Source organism: Oncorhynchus clarkii, chromosome 1 (assembly GCF_045791955.1).
Source record: "Oncorhynchus clarkii lewisi isolate Uvic-CL-2024 chromosome 1, UVic_Ocla_1.0, whole genome shotgun sequence".
In the NCBI taxonomy this organism is placed as follows: Eukaryota; Metazoa; Chordata; class Actinopteri; order Salmoniformes; family Salmonidae; genus Oncorhynchus; species Oncorhynchus clarkii.
In genome coordinates, this window is record NC_092147.1 from 86,814,146 (window position 1) to 86,836,867 (window position 22,722).

The window sequence follows — 22,722 nt, forward strand, 5'->3', positions numbered from 1 at the left end:
TATTGACTCTTATATGGATCTTTCCTCAGCACCTATCATACACAATGTATAGTACAACACGGAACGTCAAGAGTGACTCTTATATGGATCTTTCCTCAGCACCTATCATACACAATGTATAGTAGAACACGGAACGTCAAGAGTGACTCTTATATGGATCTTTCCTCAGCACCTATCATACACAACGTATAGTACAACACGGAACGTCAAGTGTGACTCTTATATAGATCTTTCCTCAGCACCTATCATACACAACGTATAGTAGAACACGGAACGTCAAGAGTGACTCTTATATGGATCTTTCCTCAGCACCTATCATACACAATGTATAGTAGAACACGGAACGTCAAGAGTGACTCTTATATAGATCTTTCCTCAGCACCTATCATACACAATGTATAGTAGAACACGGAACGTCAAGAGTGACTCTTATATGGATCTTTCCTCAGCACCTATCATACACAAGGTATAGTAGAACACGGAACGTCAAGAGTGACTCTTATATGGATCTTTCCTCAGCACCTATCATACACAATGTATAGTACAACACGGAACGTCAAGAGTGACTCTTATATGGATCTTTCCTCAGCACCTATCATACACAATGTATAGTACAACACGGAACGTCAAGAGTGACTCTTATATGATCTTTCCTCAGCACCTATCATACACAATGTATAGTACAACACGGAACGTCAAGAGTGACTCTTATATGGATCTTTCCTCAGCACCTATCATACACAACGTATAGTAGAACACGGAACGTCAAAAGTGACTCTTATATGGATCTTTCCTCAGCACCTATCATACACAACGTATAGTACAACACAGAACGTCAAGAGACACACATTCAGACGATTCATTTTGAAAGGAAACAAATTTCTGGTATTCAATCATTCTCTTAGACTGTAAATACTGTCAGAGATTATTACTACTCTAAATAAATGTCTGAAGAAGTTACCTCCACGTCGAGCCAAGCGGCGTTGCCTGCGGGAGGGCTTGTGCATGCAGAGCTTTAAAGGTCAGTCAAAATAAACAGCACCTTGTGTTACTGCTTCATTTAGCTGTGTGTGTGTGTGTGTTGTCCACCACAGCTGGGTTCAAATACTATTTCACATCATTTCAAAAATATTATCTGGGCTTGATTGAGCTTGCCTGGCAAAGCATAACTAAAGGAATAGTTGCAAATAGTATCAGGAACCTATGTCTGGTCTTCATACCACATGACATCCTATTCCCTAGGAACCTATGTCTGGTGTGCTGTCCATCCTATTCCCTGGGAACCTATGTCTGGTGTGCTGTCCATCCTATTCTCTAGGAACCTATGTCTGGTGTGCTGTCCATCCCATATAAGGAATAGGTTGCCATTTGGGACTCTGTCCTGGTTAAAGGTCAATATTTGTGTCAGGAAATGAAGACTGTTTCGGGACAGTCCTTTACGTCAGGCAATGTGTGTGTGTGTGTGTGTGTGTGTGTGTGTGTGTGTACTTTCTGTCAGGGCATGTGGTGTGTTCTTTCTGTCAGGCGATGTGTGTGTGTGTGTGTGTGAGAGAGAGAGAGGCAGGTGGATAACATGATATTATCAGATCTGACGGACGATAAAATAACCATCGGCTTCATAACTTCACGTTAAAAGCATTTGCAGTGTTAACACAGAGACATCCATGACACCTTGTTCAGTTAACAAGTCAGGTGGTAGATTCAGAGATGGGAGGGTTTCCCATGATGACAATAGTAAACGTTAGCTCAATGTATCACGCACTTTCAACTATATTCTTCTCTCTTAATTTACTGTCTATTCTCACAAGCTGACTGTTTGTCTAGTATACTTTACTTCTGCCATTAGGTACCAGGTATTTCCCAACTGTGTAAACTTCTTTGAAAGAAAGTAGTAGGAAGAGAGTAGTTTTCCCATGACACAACGTAAACAGTACCTCTCAACTCCCCGGTCTACTCTCATCTGTTTTTTCTACTATCTATTCTCACATGCACAAGCTGGATATTTCTCCATTATAGTATCTTCCTTCTCTATAAAACTTTCCCTCTGTCTGATTTTCAAATAAAATATGTTCACTATCCATTGAATTACGGTTTGTAAGCATGTGTCCTTTATAATGAATACATGTCCTTTATAATGAATACATGTCCTTTATAATGAATACATGTCCTTTATAATGAATACATGTCCTTTATAATGAATACATGTCCTTTATAATGAATACATGTCCTTTATAATGAATACATGTCCTTTATAATGAATACATGTCCTTTATAATGAATACATGTCCTTTATAATGAATACATGTCCTTTATAATGAATACATGTGTCCTTTATAATGAATACATGTCCTTTATAATGAATACATGTGTCCTTTATAATGAATACATGTCCTTTATAATGAATACATGTCCTTTATAATGAATACATGTCCTTTATAATGAATACATGTGTCCTTTATAATGAATACATGTCCTTTATAATGAATACATGTCCTTTATAATGAATACATGTCCTTTATAATGAATACATGTGTCCTTTATAATGAATACATGTCCTTTATAATGAATACATGTCCTTTATAATGAATACATGTCCTTTATAATGAATACATGTGTCCTTTATAATGAATACATGTCCTTTATAATGAATACATGTCCTTTATAATGAATACATGTCCTTTATAATGAATACATGTCCTTTATAATGAATACATGTCCTTTATAATGAATACATGTCCTTTATAATGAATACATGTCCTTTATAATGAATACATGTCCTTTATAATGAATACATGTCCTTTATAATGAATACATGTCCTTTATAATGAATACATGTCCTTTATAATGAATACACGAATACATGTCCTTTATAATGAATACATGTCCTTTATAATGAATACATGTCCTTTATAATGAATACATGTGTCCTTTATAATGAATACATGTCCTTTATAATGAATACATGTCCTTTATAATGAATACATGTCCTTTATAATGAATACATGTCCTTTATAATGAATACATGTCCTTTATAATGAATACATGTCCTTTATAATGAATACATGTCCTTTATAATGAATACATGTCCTTTATAATGAATACATGTCCTTTATAATGAATACATGTCCTTTATAATGAATACATGTGTAATACATGTCCTTTATAATGAATACATGTCCTTTATAATGAATACATGTCCTTTATAATGAATACATGTCCATGAATACATGTCCTTTATAATGAATACATGTCCTTTATAATGAATACATGTCCTTTATAATGAATACATGTCCTTTATAATGAATACGTGTCCTTTATAATGAATACATGTGTCCTTTATAATGAATACATGTGTCCTTTATAATGAATACATGTCCTTTATAATGAATACATGTGTCCTTTATAATGAATACATGTGTCCTTTATAATGAATACATGTCCTTTATAATGAATACATGTCCTTTATAATGAATACATGTCCTTTATAATGAATACATGTCCTTTATAATGAATACATGTCCTTTATAATGAATACATGTCCTTTATAATGAATACGTGTCCTTTATAATGAATACATGTGTCCTTTATAATGAATACATGTCCTTTATAATGAATACATGTCCTTTATAATGAATACATGTCCTTTATAATGAATACATGTCCTTTATAATGAATACATGTGTCCTTTATAATGAATACATGTCCTTTATAATGAATACATGTCCTTTATAATGAATACATGTCCTTTATAATGAATACGTGTCCTTTATAATGAATACGTGTCCTTTATTATGAATACATGTCCTTTATAATGAATACATGTCCTTTATAATGAATACATGTCCTTTATAATGAATACATGTCCTTTATAATGAATACATGTCCTTTATAATGAATACATGTCCTTTATAATGAATACATGTCCTTTATAATGAATACATGTCCTTTATAATGAATACATGTGTCCTTTATAATGAATAGATGCGTCCTTTAAAAAAACAAGTTTCCTTTAAATAGAACCTCCTTCATGGTTTGTCAGATCAGTGCGAGACTATAAGTGTAGTGGATAACTATAAGTGTAGTGGATAACTGTAAGTGTAGTGGATAACTATAAGTGTAGTGGATAACTATAAGTGTAGTGGATAACTATAAGTGTAGTGGATAACTGTAAGTGTAGTGGATAACTGTAAGTGTAGTGGATAACTATAAGTGTAGTGGATAACTGTAAGTGTAGTGGATAACTATAAGTGTAGTGGATAACTATAAGTGTAGTGGATAACTATAAGTGTAGTGGATAACTATAAGTGTAGTGGATAACTGTAAGTGTAGTGGATAACTGTAAGTGTAGTGGATAACTGTAAGTGTAGTGGATAACTATAAGTGTAGTGGATAACTGTAAGTGTAGTGGATAACTGTAAGTGTAGTGGATAACTGTAAGTGTAGTGGATAACTGTAAGTGTAGTGGATAACTGTAAGTGTAGTGGATAACTGTAAGTGTAGTGGATAACTGTAAGTGTAGTGGATAACTGTAAGTGTAGTGGATAACTGTAAGTGTAGTGGATAACTATAAGTGTAGTGGATAACTGTAAGTGTAGTGGATAACTGTAAGTGTAGTGGATAACTGTAAGTGTAGTGGATAACTGTAAGTGTAGTGGATAACTATAAGTGTAGTGGATAACTATAAGTGTAGTGGATAACTATAAGTGTAGTGGATAACTGTAAGTGTAGTGGATAACTGTAAGTGTAGTGGATAACTGTAAGTGTAGTGGATAACTGACGTCAGTAAAGAAGTGTTATGTCCTGCTTTAATAAAGGACTTCCTTCACTGCTTGTCTTACATGCCATTTACCAGACACGTTTTATCCAAAGAATCTTATAGTCAGGTGTGCATATATGTTTTACTTACGGTCCCAGGAATCGACCCCACTATCGTGGCATCTTCAGACCGATTCTCTACCAACTGAGCTACAGTATTTTTTTTACAATGACTTGCAACCATGGTACAAAGTTTTTAGACATTTGCCAAACTTTGTCACTAACCAATTAGGTCTATATGATCTGGAAAGTTAAGATTATTTATGACTGATTAGTTATTCATGACCGTTTTGGTTGTATTCACAGTTGTCACCCAAAATAATCACATTTGCCCCTCCCTCCGATAGCTCTACAAAATAGACTAATTTGGTTCTCTCTCTCTCTCTCTCTCTCTCCCTCCCCCTCTCTCTCTCCCTCTCTCTCCCTCTCTCCCTCCCTCCCTCCCTCCCTCCCTCCCCCTCCCTCCCTCTCCCTCCCTCCCTCCCTCCCTCTCCCTCCCTCCCTCCCTCCCTCCCTCCCTCCCTCCCTCCCTCCCTCCTCAGAGAACCAAACAGATAGCTCATTAAAACTTCAAGGCTGGAAGACTGTGCACATAACCCTACAACCATACAGCCGCTCCCTCACCAATAATGAAAGTGTGAGTTAATGTGTGTATGTGTGCATGCCTGAGTACCGTACGTGTAAATATGAACAATACGGCAACTAATTAGAGAACGGAACACATTCCATCTCTTACAGAGCAAGGAAATCCCACTGTGCTATTAGATGTATTTTTTTCTACGTGTATTTTGAATTGCAATAAGAGGAAGTTGTCTACTGTAAATCAAATTCCCTTTCAATGAACAGGCTATAAAGACTGCTGATAATCTCCACTGTATTTATGAATGCTTTAAGTCCCCAGCTTGATGGACCCGTCTAGACTTTTTCCAATGATGGAAATGGTTGAACTTGTCATGTACCCATTTAGAGGTCTAATGATATGGTAGTAGAATGTGTTTAGGCTGACCACCAGTGAGGCATGAGGTTTTATAGAAGGGTGTGTCTGGTACAAATAATTGGCATGTCTGACTGATCAGAAATACTATATTGGACTCTGTACAACGCTATAATCTGGGCTGGACAGCAGATCAAGTTTGTAATGTGCTATGATGATAGTAGTTCCTGTCCAATGATGTTCAGTCTGTTTGGTGAAATGACCAGTGGTCAAACAGATTGAATTCTGAGGTCAGAGGATCAGTAATGCTACCTGGGTGGTGTGCTTTGTCACATGACCCGTTTATTCCTAATGTTTGTATCTATCCATGAGTGTACATGATTGTACAATGTTAATATACAAAGCCACCCTGAAAAAGGCGATGCGTTGTTGAAATGTTGGTTATGTTTTCCTATCAAATAGTTGGGAACATGTAGGGAGTACACAACTTTCTACCTTTCTCTACAGTTGACTCTCCATTAGTCAGAACCTAGCCTATAGTTTACTGTCTGTTAGTCAGCACCTAGCCTACAGTTTACTGTCTGTTAGTCAGCACCTAGCCTACAGTTGACTCTCTGTTAGTCAGCACCTAGCCTACAGTTTACTGTTTGTTAGTCAGCACCTAGCCTACAGTTGACTCTCCATTAGTCAGAACCTAGCCTATAGTTTACTGTCTGTTAGTCAGCACCTAGCCTACAGTTTACTGTCTGTTAGTCAGCACCTAGCCTACAGTTTACTGTTTGTTAGTCAGCACCTAGTCTACAGTTGACTCTGTTAGTCAGCACCTAGCCTACAGTTGACTCTGTTAGTCAGCACCTAGCCTACAGTTTACTGTCTGTTAGTCAGCACCTAGCCTACAGTTTACTGTTTGTTAGTCAGCACCTAGTCTACAGTTGACTCTGTTAGTCATCACCTAGCCTACAGTTGACTCTGTTAGTCAGCACCTAGCCTACAGTTTACTGTCTGTTAGTCAGCACCTAGCCTACAGTTGACTCTGTTAGTCAGCACCTAGCCTACAGTTTACTGTTTGTTAGTCAGCACCTAGTCTACAGTTGACTCTGTTAGTCAGCACCTAGTCTACAGTTGACTCTGTTAGTCAGCACCTAGTCTACAGTTGACTCTGTTAGTCAGCCCCTAGCCTACAGTTGACTCTGTTAGTCAGCACCTAGTCTACAGTTGACTCTGTTAGTCATCACCTAGCCTACAGTTGACTCCATTAGTCATCACCTAGCCTACAGTTGACTCTGTTAGTCAGCACCTAGTCTACAGTTGACTCTGTTAGTCAGCACCTAGCCTACAGTTGACTCTGTTAGTCAGCCCCTAGCCTACAGTTGACTCTGTTAGTCAGCCCCTAGCCTACAGTTGACTGTCTGTTAGTCAGCCCCTCTATAAAACAGTTTGGGGTGTGCATCACCTAGCCTACAGTTTACTGTCTGTTAGTCAGCCCCTCTATAAAACAGTTTGGGGTGTGCATCAGCTAGCCTACAGTTGACTGTCTGTTAGTCAGCACCTCTATAAAACAGTTTGGGGTGTGCATCAGCTAGCCTACAGTTGACTGTCTGTTAGTCAGCCCCTAGCCTACAGTTGACTCTGTTAGTCAGCCCCTAGCCTACAGTTGACTGTCTGTTAGTCAGCCCCTCTATAAAACAGTTTGGGGTGTGCATCACCTAGCCTACAGTTTACTGTCTGTTAGTCAGCCCCTCTATAAAACAGTTTGGGGTGTGCATCACCTAGCCTACAGTTGACTCTGTTAGTCAGCCCCTCTATAAAACAGTTTGGGGTGTGCATCACCTAGCCTACAGTTGACTCTGTTAGTCAGCCCCTCTATAAAACAGTTTGGGGTGTGCATCACCTAGCCTACAGTTGACTCTGTTAGTCAGCCCCTAGCCTACAGTTTACTGTCTGTTAGTCAGCCCTAGCCTACAGTTTACTGTCTGTTAGTCAGCCCCTCTATAAAACAGTTTGGGGTGTGCATCACCTAGCCTACAGTTGACTGTCTGTTAGTCAGCCCCTCTATAAAACAGTTTGGGGTGTGTTAGTCAGCCCCTCTATAAAACAGTTGACTGTCTGTTAGTCAGCCCCTCTATAAAACAGTTTGGGGTGTGCATCAGCTAGCCTACAGTTGACTGTCGGTTAGTCAGCCCCTCTATAAAACAGTTTGGGGTGTGTTAGTCAGCCCCTCTATAAAACAGTTTGGGGTGTGTTAGTCAGCCCCTCTATAAAACAGTTTGGGGTGTGCATCACCTAGCCTACAGTTGACTCTGTTAGTCAGCCCCTCTATAAAACAGTTTGGGGTGTGCATCAGCTCATGCTATTTACTACTGTTTAAAACCAAACCATAGATGAGGATTATGACTTACTTGATCACCTTTGGGGCCAATAGGACCTGAGTCTCCTTTCAAACCCTGGGAACAAACAAATACATCAGACACCTTTCTGTTGTCAATAAAGATCAAAGACGTTAGACACCTTTCTGTTGTCAATAAAGAACAAAGACGTTAGACACCTTTCTGCTGTCAATAAAGATCAAAGACGTTAGACACCTTTCTGTTGTCAATAAAGATCAAAGACGTTAGACACCTTTCTGTTGTCAAAAAAGATCAAAGACGTTAGACACCTTTCTGCTGTCAATAAAGAACAAAGACATTAGACACCTTTCTGTTGTCAATAAAGATCAAAGACGTTAGACACCTTTCTGTTGTCAATAAGGAACAAAGACATTAGACACCTTTCTGTTGTCAATAAAGAACAAAGACATTAGACACCTTTCTGTTGTCAATAAGGAACAAAGACATTAGACACCTTTCTGTTGTCAATAAAGATCAAAGACATTAGACACCTTTCTGTTGTCAATAAAGATCAAAGACATTAGACACCTTTCTGTTGTCAATAAGGAACAAAGACATTAGACACCTTTCTGCTGTCAATAAAGAACAAATACATCAGACACCTTTCTGTTGTCAATAAAGATCAAAGACATTAGACACCTTTCTGCTGTCAATAAAGAACAAAGACATTAGACACCTTTCTGTTGTCAATAAGGAACAAAGACATTAGACACCTTTCTGTTGTCAATAAAGATCAAAGACATTAGACACCTTTCTGTTGTCAATAAAGATCAAAGACATTAGACACCTTTCTGTTGTCAATAAAGAACAAAGACATTTTTCCAGTCAGCACCTAGCCTACAGTTGACTAGGGTGTTGATTAGGGTGACTAAATCAATGGAGGCCAGAGAAGAAAAGTGGTCATAAATCAGTGGAATAGCATCGCGTCAACTTGTCTGGATTACAGGTTTTTTTAAGCAAACCCCTCGATTTTGTCTCTACGTTATATTGGTATCGAACATGTCACCCTCCCTAGGAGAGGGATTTATTGTTTAAAACAAGAGGCTGCCTGGATCTTCAATTTAAAGAGTCTTGCTCCCTTCAGTCTCAACGTAGACTTTGATCTGAAGACATTCTTGTGATTATTGTGATTGTGTCATTGTAAATGTTTGTAGGCTTATGTAGCCAAATTGTATCTGTGATTGTACGCTATCCATTTGTTTTTTATATGCTATTATATCTGAGGATTAACCAATGATATCAGGCCACACCCGGCCATGATTACAGACACCTGTGTGTGTCTTTTGACACTCTATAAACTAGTCACCCCACAGTGTTTGTCATTATAACCTGATGAAGACAGCTTGTCTGTGGAAACGTTGGACATAAATATTATTGCATCTGAGCTCCCTGAGTGTGCGGCTCTCCTTGATTCTCTAAATATGAAAAATGGCCAAACTCTCTAAATATATTTCTCTGGGCTTCAAGTTCAATGGTAAACCTGTAATCCAGAGGCGAAAGAAACATACACGTGTTTGGGCGAGGTGCTGGCTAGCGGAGTGGAACACTTAAAAAATAGTGTTGTCACGTTCTGACCTTTATTTCTGTTGTTTTTGTCATTATTTAGTATGGTCAGGGCGTGAGTTGGGGTGGGCAGTCTATGTTTGTTTTTCTATGATTTGGGTATTTCTATGTTTCGGCCTAGTATGGTTCTCAATCAGAGGCAGGTGTCATTAGTTGTCTCTGATTGAGAATCATACTTAGGTAGCCTGGGTTTCACTGTTTGTTTGTGGGTGATTGTCTATGTTGATTGCTTGTGTCAGCACAGTTCTCATTTAGCTTCACGGTCGTATATTGTTTTGTATAGTGTGTTTCAGTGTTCAGTGTTTTCTTTATTACATTTCATCATGAACACGCCACATTTTGGTCCTCTGATCCTTCTCGCCTCTCCTCTTCAGATGAAGAGGAGGACGACCGTGACAAGTGTTCTAATCCTAGACACTCAGTTAGATTGTTTCAATATTCCCCATGTTATGTAATGTGAACAGGAACTAACATGGCTGTCATAGGATTCTGTAGTGTCATGTAAATGCTTCGTAATGCAGAAGACTCAATGTCCCACCTTTGGTCTGGCCTACATGATGAACTGTCTGTTAGTCACATAGTATACAGTAATAATGCCCAGTCTGTCCAACTGGCTTGTTTTTCACATCATGTACGATAGATAGATACGGATGTTAAAACCTGGCTTTGTCTCCAGACATGTGTTGTGTTATAATAGATAACACATTTTAACCCAATTTCAGCATCTGATTTCATTTGGACTTTAACACATTACACTTTGGAAGAAGTCAGAATAGCCCATTTAACCAAGCATAGTTCCCTAGACATAATAAACTAATGGACACTATATCAATATTACTGCATGAAAACTAGCCAGCTGGCTAAATCTCTCACATTTACAGAAATGTTCATTGATGTGCTTTGTCCCAGTCACATAAATACACACATACATAAATCTCTACAGGACAGCTATTGATTGTACAGTATAATAAACCATTGAGACCATACCAGACAGCTATTGATTGTACAGTATAAGAAACCATTGAGATCATACCAGACAGCTATTGATTGTACAGTATAATAAACCATTGAGACCATACCAGACAGCTTCATCATGTATAGCCACCATACATAAAAAAGCTCTGACTGCAGATTTTCAACTGCTGCATTTTAATGTGTGAACATTGAGCGGCGTTGACTTTGCCAATAGTAATATAAATCGCCCAGAGCCATGTTAATGTGAGAACAACATCCTCTACTGGTATAGCACTGAGTGTCAGTTTCCCATCTGCAGGTCTGGATCGATATTTATGATGCAGGAACATATTCATGATAAACTGATCTGAACATCCGCTTAGATATATGGTATTCTGTAGGTTTATAGTGGTATTCTATAGGTTTATAGTGGTATTCTATAGGTTTATAGTGGTATTCTATAGGTTTATAGTGGTATTCTATAGGTTTATAGTGGTATTATATAGGTTTATAGTGGCAATCTATAGGTTTATAGTGGCATTCTATAGGTTTATAGTGGTATTCTATAGGTTTATAGAGGCATTCTATAGGTTTATAGTGGTATTCTATAGGTTTATAGTGGTATTCTATAGGTTTATAGTGGTATTCTATAGGTTTATAGTGGTATTCTATAGGTTTATAGTGGTATTCTATAGGTTTATAGTTACAGTGGTATTCTATAGGTTAATAGTGATGGTGGTATTCTATAGGTTTATAGTGGTATTCCATAGGTTTATAGTGATGGTGGAATTCTATAGGTTAATAGTGATGGTGGTATTCTATAGGTTTATAGCTATGGTGGCATTCTATATGTTTATAGTGGTATTATATAGGTTTATAGTGGTATTCTATAGGTTTATAGTGGTATTCTATAGGTGTATAGTTATGGTGGTATTCTATAAGATTATAGTGGTATTCTATAGGTTTATAGTGGTATTCTATAGGTAAATAGTTATGGTGGTATTCTATAAGTTTATAGGTATGGTGGTATTCCATAAGTTTATAGTGGTATTCTATAGGTTTATAATGGTATTCTATAGGTTAATAGTGATGGTGGTATTCTATAGGTTTATAGTGGTATTCTATAGGTTTATAGTTATGGTGGTATTCTATAGGATTATAGCGGTATTCTATAGGTTTATAGTGGTATTCTATAGGTAAATAGTTATGGTGGTATTCTATAAGTTTATATTTATGGTGGTATTCCATAAGTTTATAGTGGTATTATATAGGTTTATAGTGGTATTCTATAGGTTAATAGTGATGGTGGTATTCTATAGGTTTATAGTGGTATTCTATAGGTTTATAGTTATGGTGGTATTCTATAGGTTAATAGTGATGGTGGTATTCTATAGGTTTATAGTGGTATTCTATAGGTGTATAGTGATGGTGGTATTCTATAGGTTTATAGTGGTATTCTATAGGTTAATAGTGATGGTGGTATTCTATAGGTTTATAGTGGTATTCTATTGGTTAATAGTTATGGTGGCATTCTATAGGTGAATAGTGATGGTGGTATAGTCTATAGATTTATAGTGGTATTCTATAGGTTTATAGTTATGGTGGCATTCTACAGGCTAAAAGTGATGGTGGTATTCTATAGGTTTATAGTGGTATTCTATAGGTTTATAGTGATGGTGGTAATCTTTAGGTTTATAGTGGTATTCCATAGGTTTATGGTGGTATTCTATAGGTTTATAGTGGTATTCTATAGGTTTATAGTGGTATTATATAGGTTTATAGTGGTATTCTGTAGGTTTATAGTGGTATTCTATAGGTTTATAGTGATGGTGGTATTCTATAGGTTTATAGTGATGGTGGTATTCTATAGGTTTATAGTGATGGTGGTATTCTATAAGTTTGTAGTGGTATTCTATAGGTTTATGGTGATGGTGATATTCTATAGGTTTATAGTTATGGTGGTATTCTATAGGTTTATAGTGGTATTCTATAGGTTTATAGTTGTATTCTGTAGGTTTCTAGTTATGGTGGTATTCTATAAGTTTATAGTTATGGTGTTATTCTATAAGTTCATAGTGGTATTCTATAGGTTAATAATGGTGGTGGTATTCTATAGGTTTATAGTGGTATTCTATAGGTGTATAGTGGTATTCTATAGGTTTATAGTTATGGTGGTATTCTATAAGTTTATAGTTATGGTGGTATTCCATAAGTTTATAGTGGTATTCTATAGGTGTATAGTTATGGTGGTATTCTATAGGTTTATGGTGGTATTATATAGGTTTATAGTGGTATTCTATAGGTTTATAGTGGTATTCTATAGGTTTATAGTGGTATTCTATAGGTTTATAGTTATGGTGGTATTCTATAGGTTAATAGTGATGGTGGTATTCTATAGGTTTATAGTGGTATTCTATAGGTGTATAGTGATGGTGGTATTCTATAGGTGTATAGTGGAATTCTATAGGTTAATAGTGATGGTGGTATTCTATAGGTTTATAGTGGTATTCTATAGGTGTATAGTGGTGGTGGTATTCTATGGGTTTATAGAGGTATTCTATAGGTTAATAGTGATGGTGGTATTCTATAGGTTTATAGTGGTATTCTATAGGTGTATAGTGATAGTGGTATTCTATAGGTTTATAGTGGTATTCTATAGGTTAATAGTGATGGTGGAACTCTATAGGTTTATAGTGGTATTCTATAGGTGTATAGTGATGGTGGTATTCTATAGGTTTATAGTGGTATTCTATAGGTTAATAGTGATGGTGGTATTCTATAGGTTTATAGTGGTATTCTATAGGTTTATAGTGATGGTGGTATTCTATAGGTTAATAGTGATGGTGGTATTCTATAGGTCTATAGTGGTATTATATAGGTGTATATTTATGGTGGTATTCTATAGGTTTATAGTGATAGTGGTATTCTATAGGTTTATAGTTATGGTGGTATTCTATAGGTTTATAGTGGTATTCTATAGGTTTATAGTGGTATTCTATAGGTTTATAGTGATGGTGGTATTCTATAGGTTTATAGTGGTTTTCTATAGGTGTATAGTTATGGTGGTATTCTATAGGTTTATAGTGTTATTCTATAGGTTTATAGTGTTATTCTATAGGTTTATAGTGTCATTCTATAGGTTTATAGTGGTATTCTGTAGGTTTATAGTGGTATTCTGTAGGTTTATAGTGATGGTGGTCGTCTATAGGTTTATAGTGGTTTTCTATAGGTGTATAGTTATGGTGGTATTCTATAGGTTAATAGTGATGGTGGTATTCTATAGGTTTATAGTGTTATTCTATAGGTGTATAGTTATGGTTGTATTCTATAGGTTTATAGTGTTATTCTATAGGTTTACAGTGTTATTCTATAGGTTTATAGTGGTATTCTATAGGTTTATAGTGATGGTGGTATTCTATAAGTTTATAGTGGTTTTCTATAGGTGTATAGTTATGGTGGTATTCTATAGGTTTATAGTGATGGTGATATTCTATTGGTTTATAGTTATAGTGGTATTCTATATGTTTATAGTTATGGTGGTATTCTATAGGCTTATAGTGGTATTCTATAGGTTTATAGTTGTATTCTATAGGTTAATAGTGATGGTGGTATTCTATAGGTTTATAGTGGTATTCTATAGGTGTATAGTTATGGTGGTATTCTATAGGTTTATAGTGGTATTCTATAGGTTTATGGTGGTATTCTATAGGTTTATAGTGATGGTGGTATTCTATAGGTTAACAGTGATGGTGGTATTCTATAGGTTTATAGTGGTATTCTATAGGTTTATAGTGATGGTGGTATTCTATAGGTGTATATTTATAGTGGTATTCTATAGGTTTATAGTGGTATTCTATAGGTGTATAGTTATGGTGGTATTCTATAGGTTAATAGTGATGGTGGTATTCTATAGGTTTATAGTGGTATACTATAGGTGTATAGTTGTATTCTATAGGTTTATAGTTATGGTGGTATTCTATAAGTTCATAGTGGTATTCTATAGGTTAATAATGATGGTGGTATTCTATAGGTTTATAGTGGTATTCTATAGATGTATGGTTATGGTGGTATTCTATAGGTTTATAGTGGTATTCTATAGGTTTATAGTGGTATTCTATAGGTTTATAGTGGTATTCTATGGGTATTCTAGAGGTTCATAGTTATGGTGGCATTCTATAGGTTAATAGTGATGGTGGTATTCTATAGGTTTATAGTGGTATTCTATAGGTTTATAGTGGTATTCTATAGGTTTATAGTGATGGTGGTATTCTATAGGTTAATAGTGATGGTGGTATTCTATAGGTTTATAGTGGTATTCTATAGGTTAATGGTGATGGTGATATTCTATAGGTTTATAGTGGTATTCTATAGGTTTATAGTGATGGTGGTATTCATAGGTTTATCGTTATAGTGGTATTCTATAGGTTTATAGTGATGGTGGTATTCATAGGTTTATCGTTATAGTGGTATTCTATAGGTTTATAGTGATTGTGGTATTCTATAGGTTAATACTGATGGTGGTGTTCTATAGGTTTATAGTTATAGTGGAATTCTATAGGTGTCACGCCCTGAACATAGAGATATTTGTATTCTCTATGTTGGTTAGGTCGGGGTGTGACTAGGGTGGGCATCTAGGTGATTATATTTCTATGTTGGCCTGGTATGGTTCCCAATCAGAGGCAGCTGTTTATCGTTGTCTCTGATTGGGGATCATATTTAGGCAGCCATTTCCCTTTGTGCTTTGTGGGATCTTGTCTAGGTATAGTTGCATGTGAGCACTACTTTGAGCTTCACGTTTTGTTTTTTCGCTTTATTGTTTTTGTTCTTTGAGTTTCTCTTCCTAATAAAAGGATGGAAACATACCACACTGCATCTTGGTCCACTCCTTATAACGATCATGACAATAGGTTTATAGTTACGGTATTCTATAGGTTAATAGTTAAGGTAGAAAACATTTTGACGCTTGATCATGTACTGATCTCATAGGCCATTCAAATAATCCAGACCATAAACCAGGTTATCAACACCATATGGTGTGTCAAGGGATTTTTCTCATCACAGTACCTGAATTGACCATGGATTGAACAGAATGTCTTTAGTTTGTAGTGGATTCAACTGTGTGGTAACAGACTAGAACCATGCACTGTGAGGGACATTTAAAAAACATTTTTTTTTTTTTTCACTTTTTTTTTAACTAGGCAAGTTAGTTAAAAACAAATCCTTATTTACAATTACAGCCTACACCGGGCAAACCCGGACGACGCTGGGCCAGTTGTGGGCCGCCCTATGGGACTCCCAATCACGGCCGGTTGTGATACATCCTGGATTTAAAAGCCCCATTTCCACTGGATGGGATAGCCCTGGTCATGTAAATGGTTTGTTTCTAGGGAGAAGTTTTATACACCCACTAAAGCCAGTGGACTGCTGGAAGACTAGCTGTCGTCATGGCATCAGCTAATGGTACCTCTTCAGCAAATGCAGACATCTGGACCTAGTACAATACTCACTCAAATAATACACAAATGTTAAGGGTTCAGAAGAAGAAAAACCATACTGAATAGGTATTTACATTTGTTCTGATTCCACTGTCCAAATATCTTCCTACATGTTTTAACTCTCTGTATGCAACCTACTGTATAGATCCATCCTGGCACAGTTCACCACCTGTAAGACCTGGGTTCAAAAACCATTTGAATCATACTTTATCTGGGCTTGATTGAGCTTGCCTGTCTTACTGGACCAGTAGGATAGTCTCAAAACTGCAAACACCGCCTTCTGGCACTCCAGACAGGCTAGAGCAAACGTATAAATTGTTTTAAAGATTTCAAATAGTATTTGAACCCAGGTCTGCTGCTTAACACTGTGGTGGTATGAAGGAACAAAATAGAGAAGGTAGTGGGCTGAAACTGAGGCCACTTCTAAATGATGTATGTTGTTGATCTTTAGAGAAATGTCCCCCCTCTCCCTCTCTGCTGTCTGCTGAAGATAATGATGTCTTTAGGGAGAGAGTGAACCTTTTCCTCCCTTTTACTCTCCCTTCATTTTCCTCTGATTCCCTCTCTTCCCTCCTCTGTCCAGTCTCACTCAGAGTAACCCAGTTAGAAAGAGATGCAGAGAGGGATCGGGGAAGAGAGAGGCGGAGGCCAGACCTTTATCCTTCCCTGTCCTGTCTCCCTAGGATCAGATCAGTAAAGACCATGATATCTCTGTCCTGTCTCCCTAAGATCAGACCAGTAAAGACTATGATATCCCTGTCCTGTCTCCCTAGGATCAGACCAGTAAAGACCATGATATCCCTGTCCTGTCTCCCTAAGTTCAGACCAGTAAAGACCATGATATCTCTGTCCTGTCTCCCTAAGATCAGACCAGTAAAGACCATGATATCTATGTCCTGTCTCCCTAAGATCAGACCAGTAAAGACCATGATATCTATGTCCTGTCTCCCTAAGATCAGACCAATAAAGACCATGATATCTCTGTACTGTCTCCCTAAGATCAGACCAGTAAGGACCATGATATCTATGTCCTGTCTCCCTAAGATCAGACCAATAAAGACCATGATATCTCTGTCCTGTCACCCTAGGATCAGACTAGTAAAGACCATGATATCTCTGTCCTGTCACCCTAAGATCAGACCAGTAAAGACCATGATATCTCTGCCTCCTTGCTATGAGGCTGGGGCTCAGACCACATATCTAGGCAGGAAGAGAGAGAGAGAGGGAGATGGAGAGATAACTGTTGTTAGCCTCTGCTCAGTGCTCTTGGGCCTTATGACAGGCAGGCAGGGAGGGATGGGAGGCTTTGAGTCTTCGCTCTAGCCCTGACTCTAGCGCTGACTTTAGGGTTTACAGTTGGTTACATTGGTCACATATCACCAGGCAAATTCAATACCTGGTATTTGAAATTATTTCAAGTAGTATTTTAACCCAGGTCTCCTCTGCTCAGTCTCTCTCCTCTCTGTCTCTCCTGCAGCAGCACAGTGTGAGACACTACAGGGAGCTGTGTACGCTAGCCTTGCTAATTACACACGGCACTGTGCCTCCCTCACTCAGACAGCGCCCAGGCCACAATACCTACACACACATACCTACACCCACACACATGGCGCTGTGCCTCCCTCCCTCCGACAGCGCCCGGGCTACAATACCTACACACACATACCTACACACACCCACACACGTGGCACTGCACCTTCCTCGCTCCGACAGCGCCCAGGCCACAATAGCTACACACATATACCTACACACACATACCTACACACACATACCTACACACATGGCACATGCTACAACACACACACGCACACACCTACACACACCCACACACTGCACTGCGCCTCCTTCCGACAGCGCCCAGGCCACAACACACACAGCACTGTGCCTCCTTCGCTCCGACAGCGCCCGGGCTACAACACACACACGCACACACCTACACACACCCACACACGTGGCACTCCGACAGCGCCCAGGCCACAACACACACACAGCCCTGTGCCTTCCTCGCTCCGACAGCGCCCAGGCCACAACACACACACAGCACTGCGCCTCCCTCGCTCCGACAGCGCCCAGGCCACAACACACACACAGCACTGCGCCTCCCTCGCTCCGACAGCGCCCAGGCCACAACAACACAATCTGGCAGCTCCCCAGTACACACTCTACATCTACCGCTTCAGCTAGCAAATAAACAGAGGGGAGGGGGAGAGAGAGACAGAGGGGGAGGGAAGAAGGGAGTGGAGAGTGAGGGAGATGGTGGGGAGGGAGAAGTGGGGCTAGAGAGAGAGTAGGGGGAGAGAGAGAGAGAGAGAGAGAGAGAGAGAGAGAGAGAGAGAGAGAGAGTAGGGGGAGAGAGAGAGAGAGAGAGAGAGAGAGAGAGAGAGAGAGAGAGAGAGAGAGAGAGAGAGAGAGAGAGAGAGAGAGTGTAGCAGGGGAATTTCTCAAGACAGCAGACTAATTATGTTTACTTACTTGCTGGCTGAGTCCCAAATGGCACCCTATTCGCTTTATTGTGCTCTGGTCTAAAGTAGTGCACTACATAGGGAATAGGGTCCCATTTATGGTGCACACTCTGCCACTTTCTAACCAGAGTGGCTGCCTGGCTGGTGGTAATGGCACTTTACTTTAGACAAGAAGGGTGAAGTTTTGTCATGTGTGGAGAGACTAAGAGATGCACCGTTAGAGTTACAGTAAGGGGTTTGTCTTGTCTGTTGTGTCTGCGTTCCTAATGGCACCCTGTTCCCCACATAGTGCCCTACTTTGACTAGAGCCCTATGGGCCCTGGTCAACCCTACTAGCCCTGGTCAAAAGTAGTGCACTACATAGGGAATAGGTTGCAGTTTAGGTATGCGATTTGTGTCATGTGAGTGGGAACTGCCTTCAAAGCTGTGTTGGAACCAGATCCCGTAAGGGTAACAGATATCTAGAGTGGCCAGGCCCAACGAATACCACAGAGGTTACTGCAGAAAATGCTGTTTACAATGTTTCCATTGGCTCAGCGATTCACCTCCATAGCTGAACATCACCCATAGCGTTAGGTTGTGAGGCTGATCCTTGTGTGAACGTCTATAGGAAAACAACCTGATCATTAGTGTTCAGATGTAGACTTAACATTTAGCAGAAGCTTTAATCCAAAGCGATTTACAGTCATTACCTGCATACATGTTTTTGTATGGGGTGGCCCCGGGAATCAAACCCACAATCCTGACATTACAATCACCATGCTCTACCCACTGAGTTCCAGAAACCACACCGAAAGGCTGACCACAGTGAGAAAGTCTAGAGGGAAACGTCCTAATTGACACTTGATATCACTGACTGTAAGTGTAAATCTCAGATTTTACAGTAGAGCAACACTCAGAGGAAGCGTACCTTATTGCAAAGGTTATATTTAATACTTCAACACATAAAAACAACAGTTGGGATGATATAGAGCTGCAGTCATCGTCTTTACGGAGCCACCAGACGTGTTCTTTCTCTGTCACCTGATACGTCTATGACTGTACAAGCTGAGGACATATACATGTGGAAGGTGGATTGCTTAGGGCACGGTTACGTGGCTGTAGTCTTCCACTGAGCCAGGCCCCGTAGTTAGTTCTCGTATCAGAAAAACGATACTCGCTCACATGGCAGTCATGCACACAAGACATTCTGTCTTCTCAGGTGTCCCCTTTACCCTTAAATATCACATGCTAGCTTTAAATAACAACTTTAACCTAATATTAGCACGGACGGGGAGGGAACGGAGGGGACAGGCAAGAGAATGTTCTAAAAACAAGTAAATAGGCCAAACTAAATTAACCTGGCTGAGCGCCTTCCAACACCCTTCCAACCTAAATTAACCTGCACATTTATTTAGGCCACTGTTTTTATTATTAACGATGCAAACGAATAAACAGCATACGATAGTAAAATAGCAAAGATAGGACCTTACATTTATTTAGGGCAACTGACTATGTTTATAATGTTAATAATGAATGATGCAGATGAATAAACAGACTGGGATTCAAAACAGTATCTTACATTTATCCCAGGTTTCCCCTCCGCACCAGGCTCCCCAGCTGGTCCCTTCTCACCCTGCAGAGGAAAGAGCAAGTTGAAACTCAGGTCCTACACAAGCACGCCATCATTTCCATGCATTATATGTGCAGTAACAACATGTTGTTTTGAAAGGTCTGACGTCTCCTCAGGAGACTGTTCCACGGTGGTTTATCCAATCATTGATGCACTTACTGCCAGCGCCTCTTACAAGGGATACAGGTCACAAGCATCATGACAAAATGTCAACTTCATCTATAAACACAATTTATGTCTCCAAACCCAACCCTAAATCTAAATCCTGATTCCTATCCTGAAAGATGAGACCTGATATGACCGGTCTGTCTTCATGTTGTAGCAAAGGTCTCATCTTCAGCAGTTTATTCATCGAAGTGATATGTCCTCTATAGAGACATTCAACTAAACAGTGCTAAAGTTCACAGAACAGACAAGAACTCGTTGACATCTTCCAGTCGTGTGCTCTCTGTTTCACTCCCAAGTATATTAAATAACTCGAAGGCAACAGGCTAAAACAAATTCAGAAATTATCCTGTTTATTTGTTTCCATGAAATATCTGTCTGAATTTGGAGTCCTGGTTGTAAACAAATTAGGACTATGTCGACATTATAAATAAATGATGGGGCCATGTGTGTGTGTGTGTGTGTGTGTGTGTGTGTGTGTGTGTGTGTGTGTGTGTGTGTGTGTGTGTGTGTGTGTGTGTGTGTGTGTGTGTGATAATGTGTTTCTGATGGACCTAATTATCTGACAGTGCAAACCCTTGTTTCACATCGTGATTGTAATAGATTTATGTGTTCATCGTTGATGTGTGTGTGTGTGTGTGTGTGTGTTCATCGTCCAGGTTGATAGAGAAGACACTATCACACAGCTGCATCAACAAATCATATCATTAACCAGGAAGAGGCACGCAGCAGTGTTATGATGAAGCTCTCTCTTGGCAGTCACCATCGTTTGAAATACATTCAGTATAGAAAGTGACATCCAAACGTTGCTGAATAAACAGGCATCGTAACAATGCTCCATTTCCACCTGTTTAAGAAAAACCTCAACAACTTTATATGGACAATAAACTTTATTACTTGAAACAAACATGTTGATAATATGCCAATTCAAACAGCAACGATTATCAAGCTGTTGAATAAACAGGGCAACACTTGCCATTGCATGCAGGTATGATGTATTACAATGTTGAAAATGTCCTAGAGAGAAATAGCATACTGTGAGCCACATGATAAGACATAAATCATTACAGCTGCAGGCTTTAAGTAAGATGTTAGCGTTAGTTTTCCACTCTGCATAATAAACATGGAATCTATTCCGTCTTTGAGACAGTCCAGTAATTCCAGAATAGTCCAGTAATGTCAGACTGATCCGTTTAAAAGGCAGGTTTCCTGGACACAGATTAAGCCGAATCCTGGACTAAAGAACATGCTCAATGGAGAATCTTCACGAGGACTAGGCTGTGTCTGTGTCTGTGAAACCAACCCTATGAGGACTAGGTTGTGTCTGGGAAACCAACCCTATGAGGACTAGGTTGTGTCTGGGAAACCAACCCTATGAGGACTAGGTTGTGTCTGGGAAACCAACCCTATGAGGACTAGGTTGTGTCTGTGTCTGTGAAACCAACCCTATGAGGACTAGGCTGTGTCTGTGTCTGGGAAACCAACCCTATGAGGACTAGGTTGTGTCTGTGACTGTGAAACCAACCCTATGAGAACTAGGTTGTGTCTGGGAAACCAACCCTATGAGGACTAGGTTGTGTCTGGGAAACCAACCCTATGAGGACTATGTTGTGTCTGTGTCTGTGAAACCAACCCTATGAGGACTAGGCTGTGTCTGTGTCTGGGAAACAAAACCTATGACGACTAGGTTGTGTCTGGGAAACCAACCCTATGAGGACTAGGTTGTGTCTGTGTCTGTGAAACCAACCCTATGAGAACTAGGTTGTGTCTGGGAAACTAACCCTATGAGGACTAGGTTGTGTCTGGGAAACCAACCCTATGAGGACTAGGTTGTGTCTGTGTCTGTGAAACCAACCCTATGAGAACTAGGTTGTGTCTAGGAAACCAACCCTATGAGGACTAGGTTGTGTCTGTGTCTGGGAAACCAACCCTATGAGGACTAGGTTGTGTCTGGGAAACCAACCCTATGAGGACTAGGTTGTGTCTGTGTCTGTGAAACCAACCCTATGAGGACTAGGCTGTGTCTGTGTCTGGGAAACAAAACCTATGAGGACTAGGTTGTGTCTGGGAAACCAACCCTATGAGGACTAGGTTGTGTCTGTGTCTGTGAAACCAACCCTATGAGAACTAGGTTGTGTCTGGGAAACCAACCCTATGAGGACTAGGTTGTGTCTGTGTCTGTGAAACCAACCCTATGAGAACTAGGTTGTGTCTGGGAAACCAACCCTATGAGGACTAGGCTGTGTCTGGGAAACCAACCCTATGAGGACTAGGTTGTGTCTGGGAAACCAACCCTATGAGGACTAGCCTGTGTCTGGGAAACCAACCCTATGAG

General features: G+C 39.2%; 1 protein-coding gene across 1 annotated transcript in view; it reads right to left on the reverse strand.

Moving 5' to 3' along the window:
• LOC139410610 (collagen alpha-1(XIX) chain-like) overlaps positions 1-22,722 on the reverse strand; it is a 248,638-nt gene that overhangs the window by 178,083 nt on the left and 47,833 nt on the right. The window contains exons 10-11 of the mRNA XM_071155964.1: positions 20,172-20,225; positions 8,149-8,193 (exon numbers count right to left, since the gene is read on the reverse strand). Of these exons, the coding sequence (XP_071012065.1) occupies positions 8,149-8,193; positions 20,172-20,225 (99 nt within the window). The remainder of the gene's footprint in view (positions 1-8,148; positions 8,194-20,171; positions 20,226-22,722) is intronic.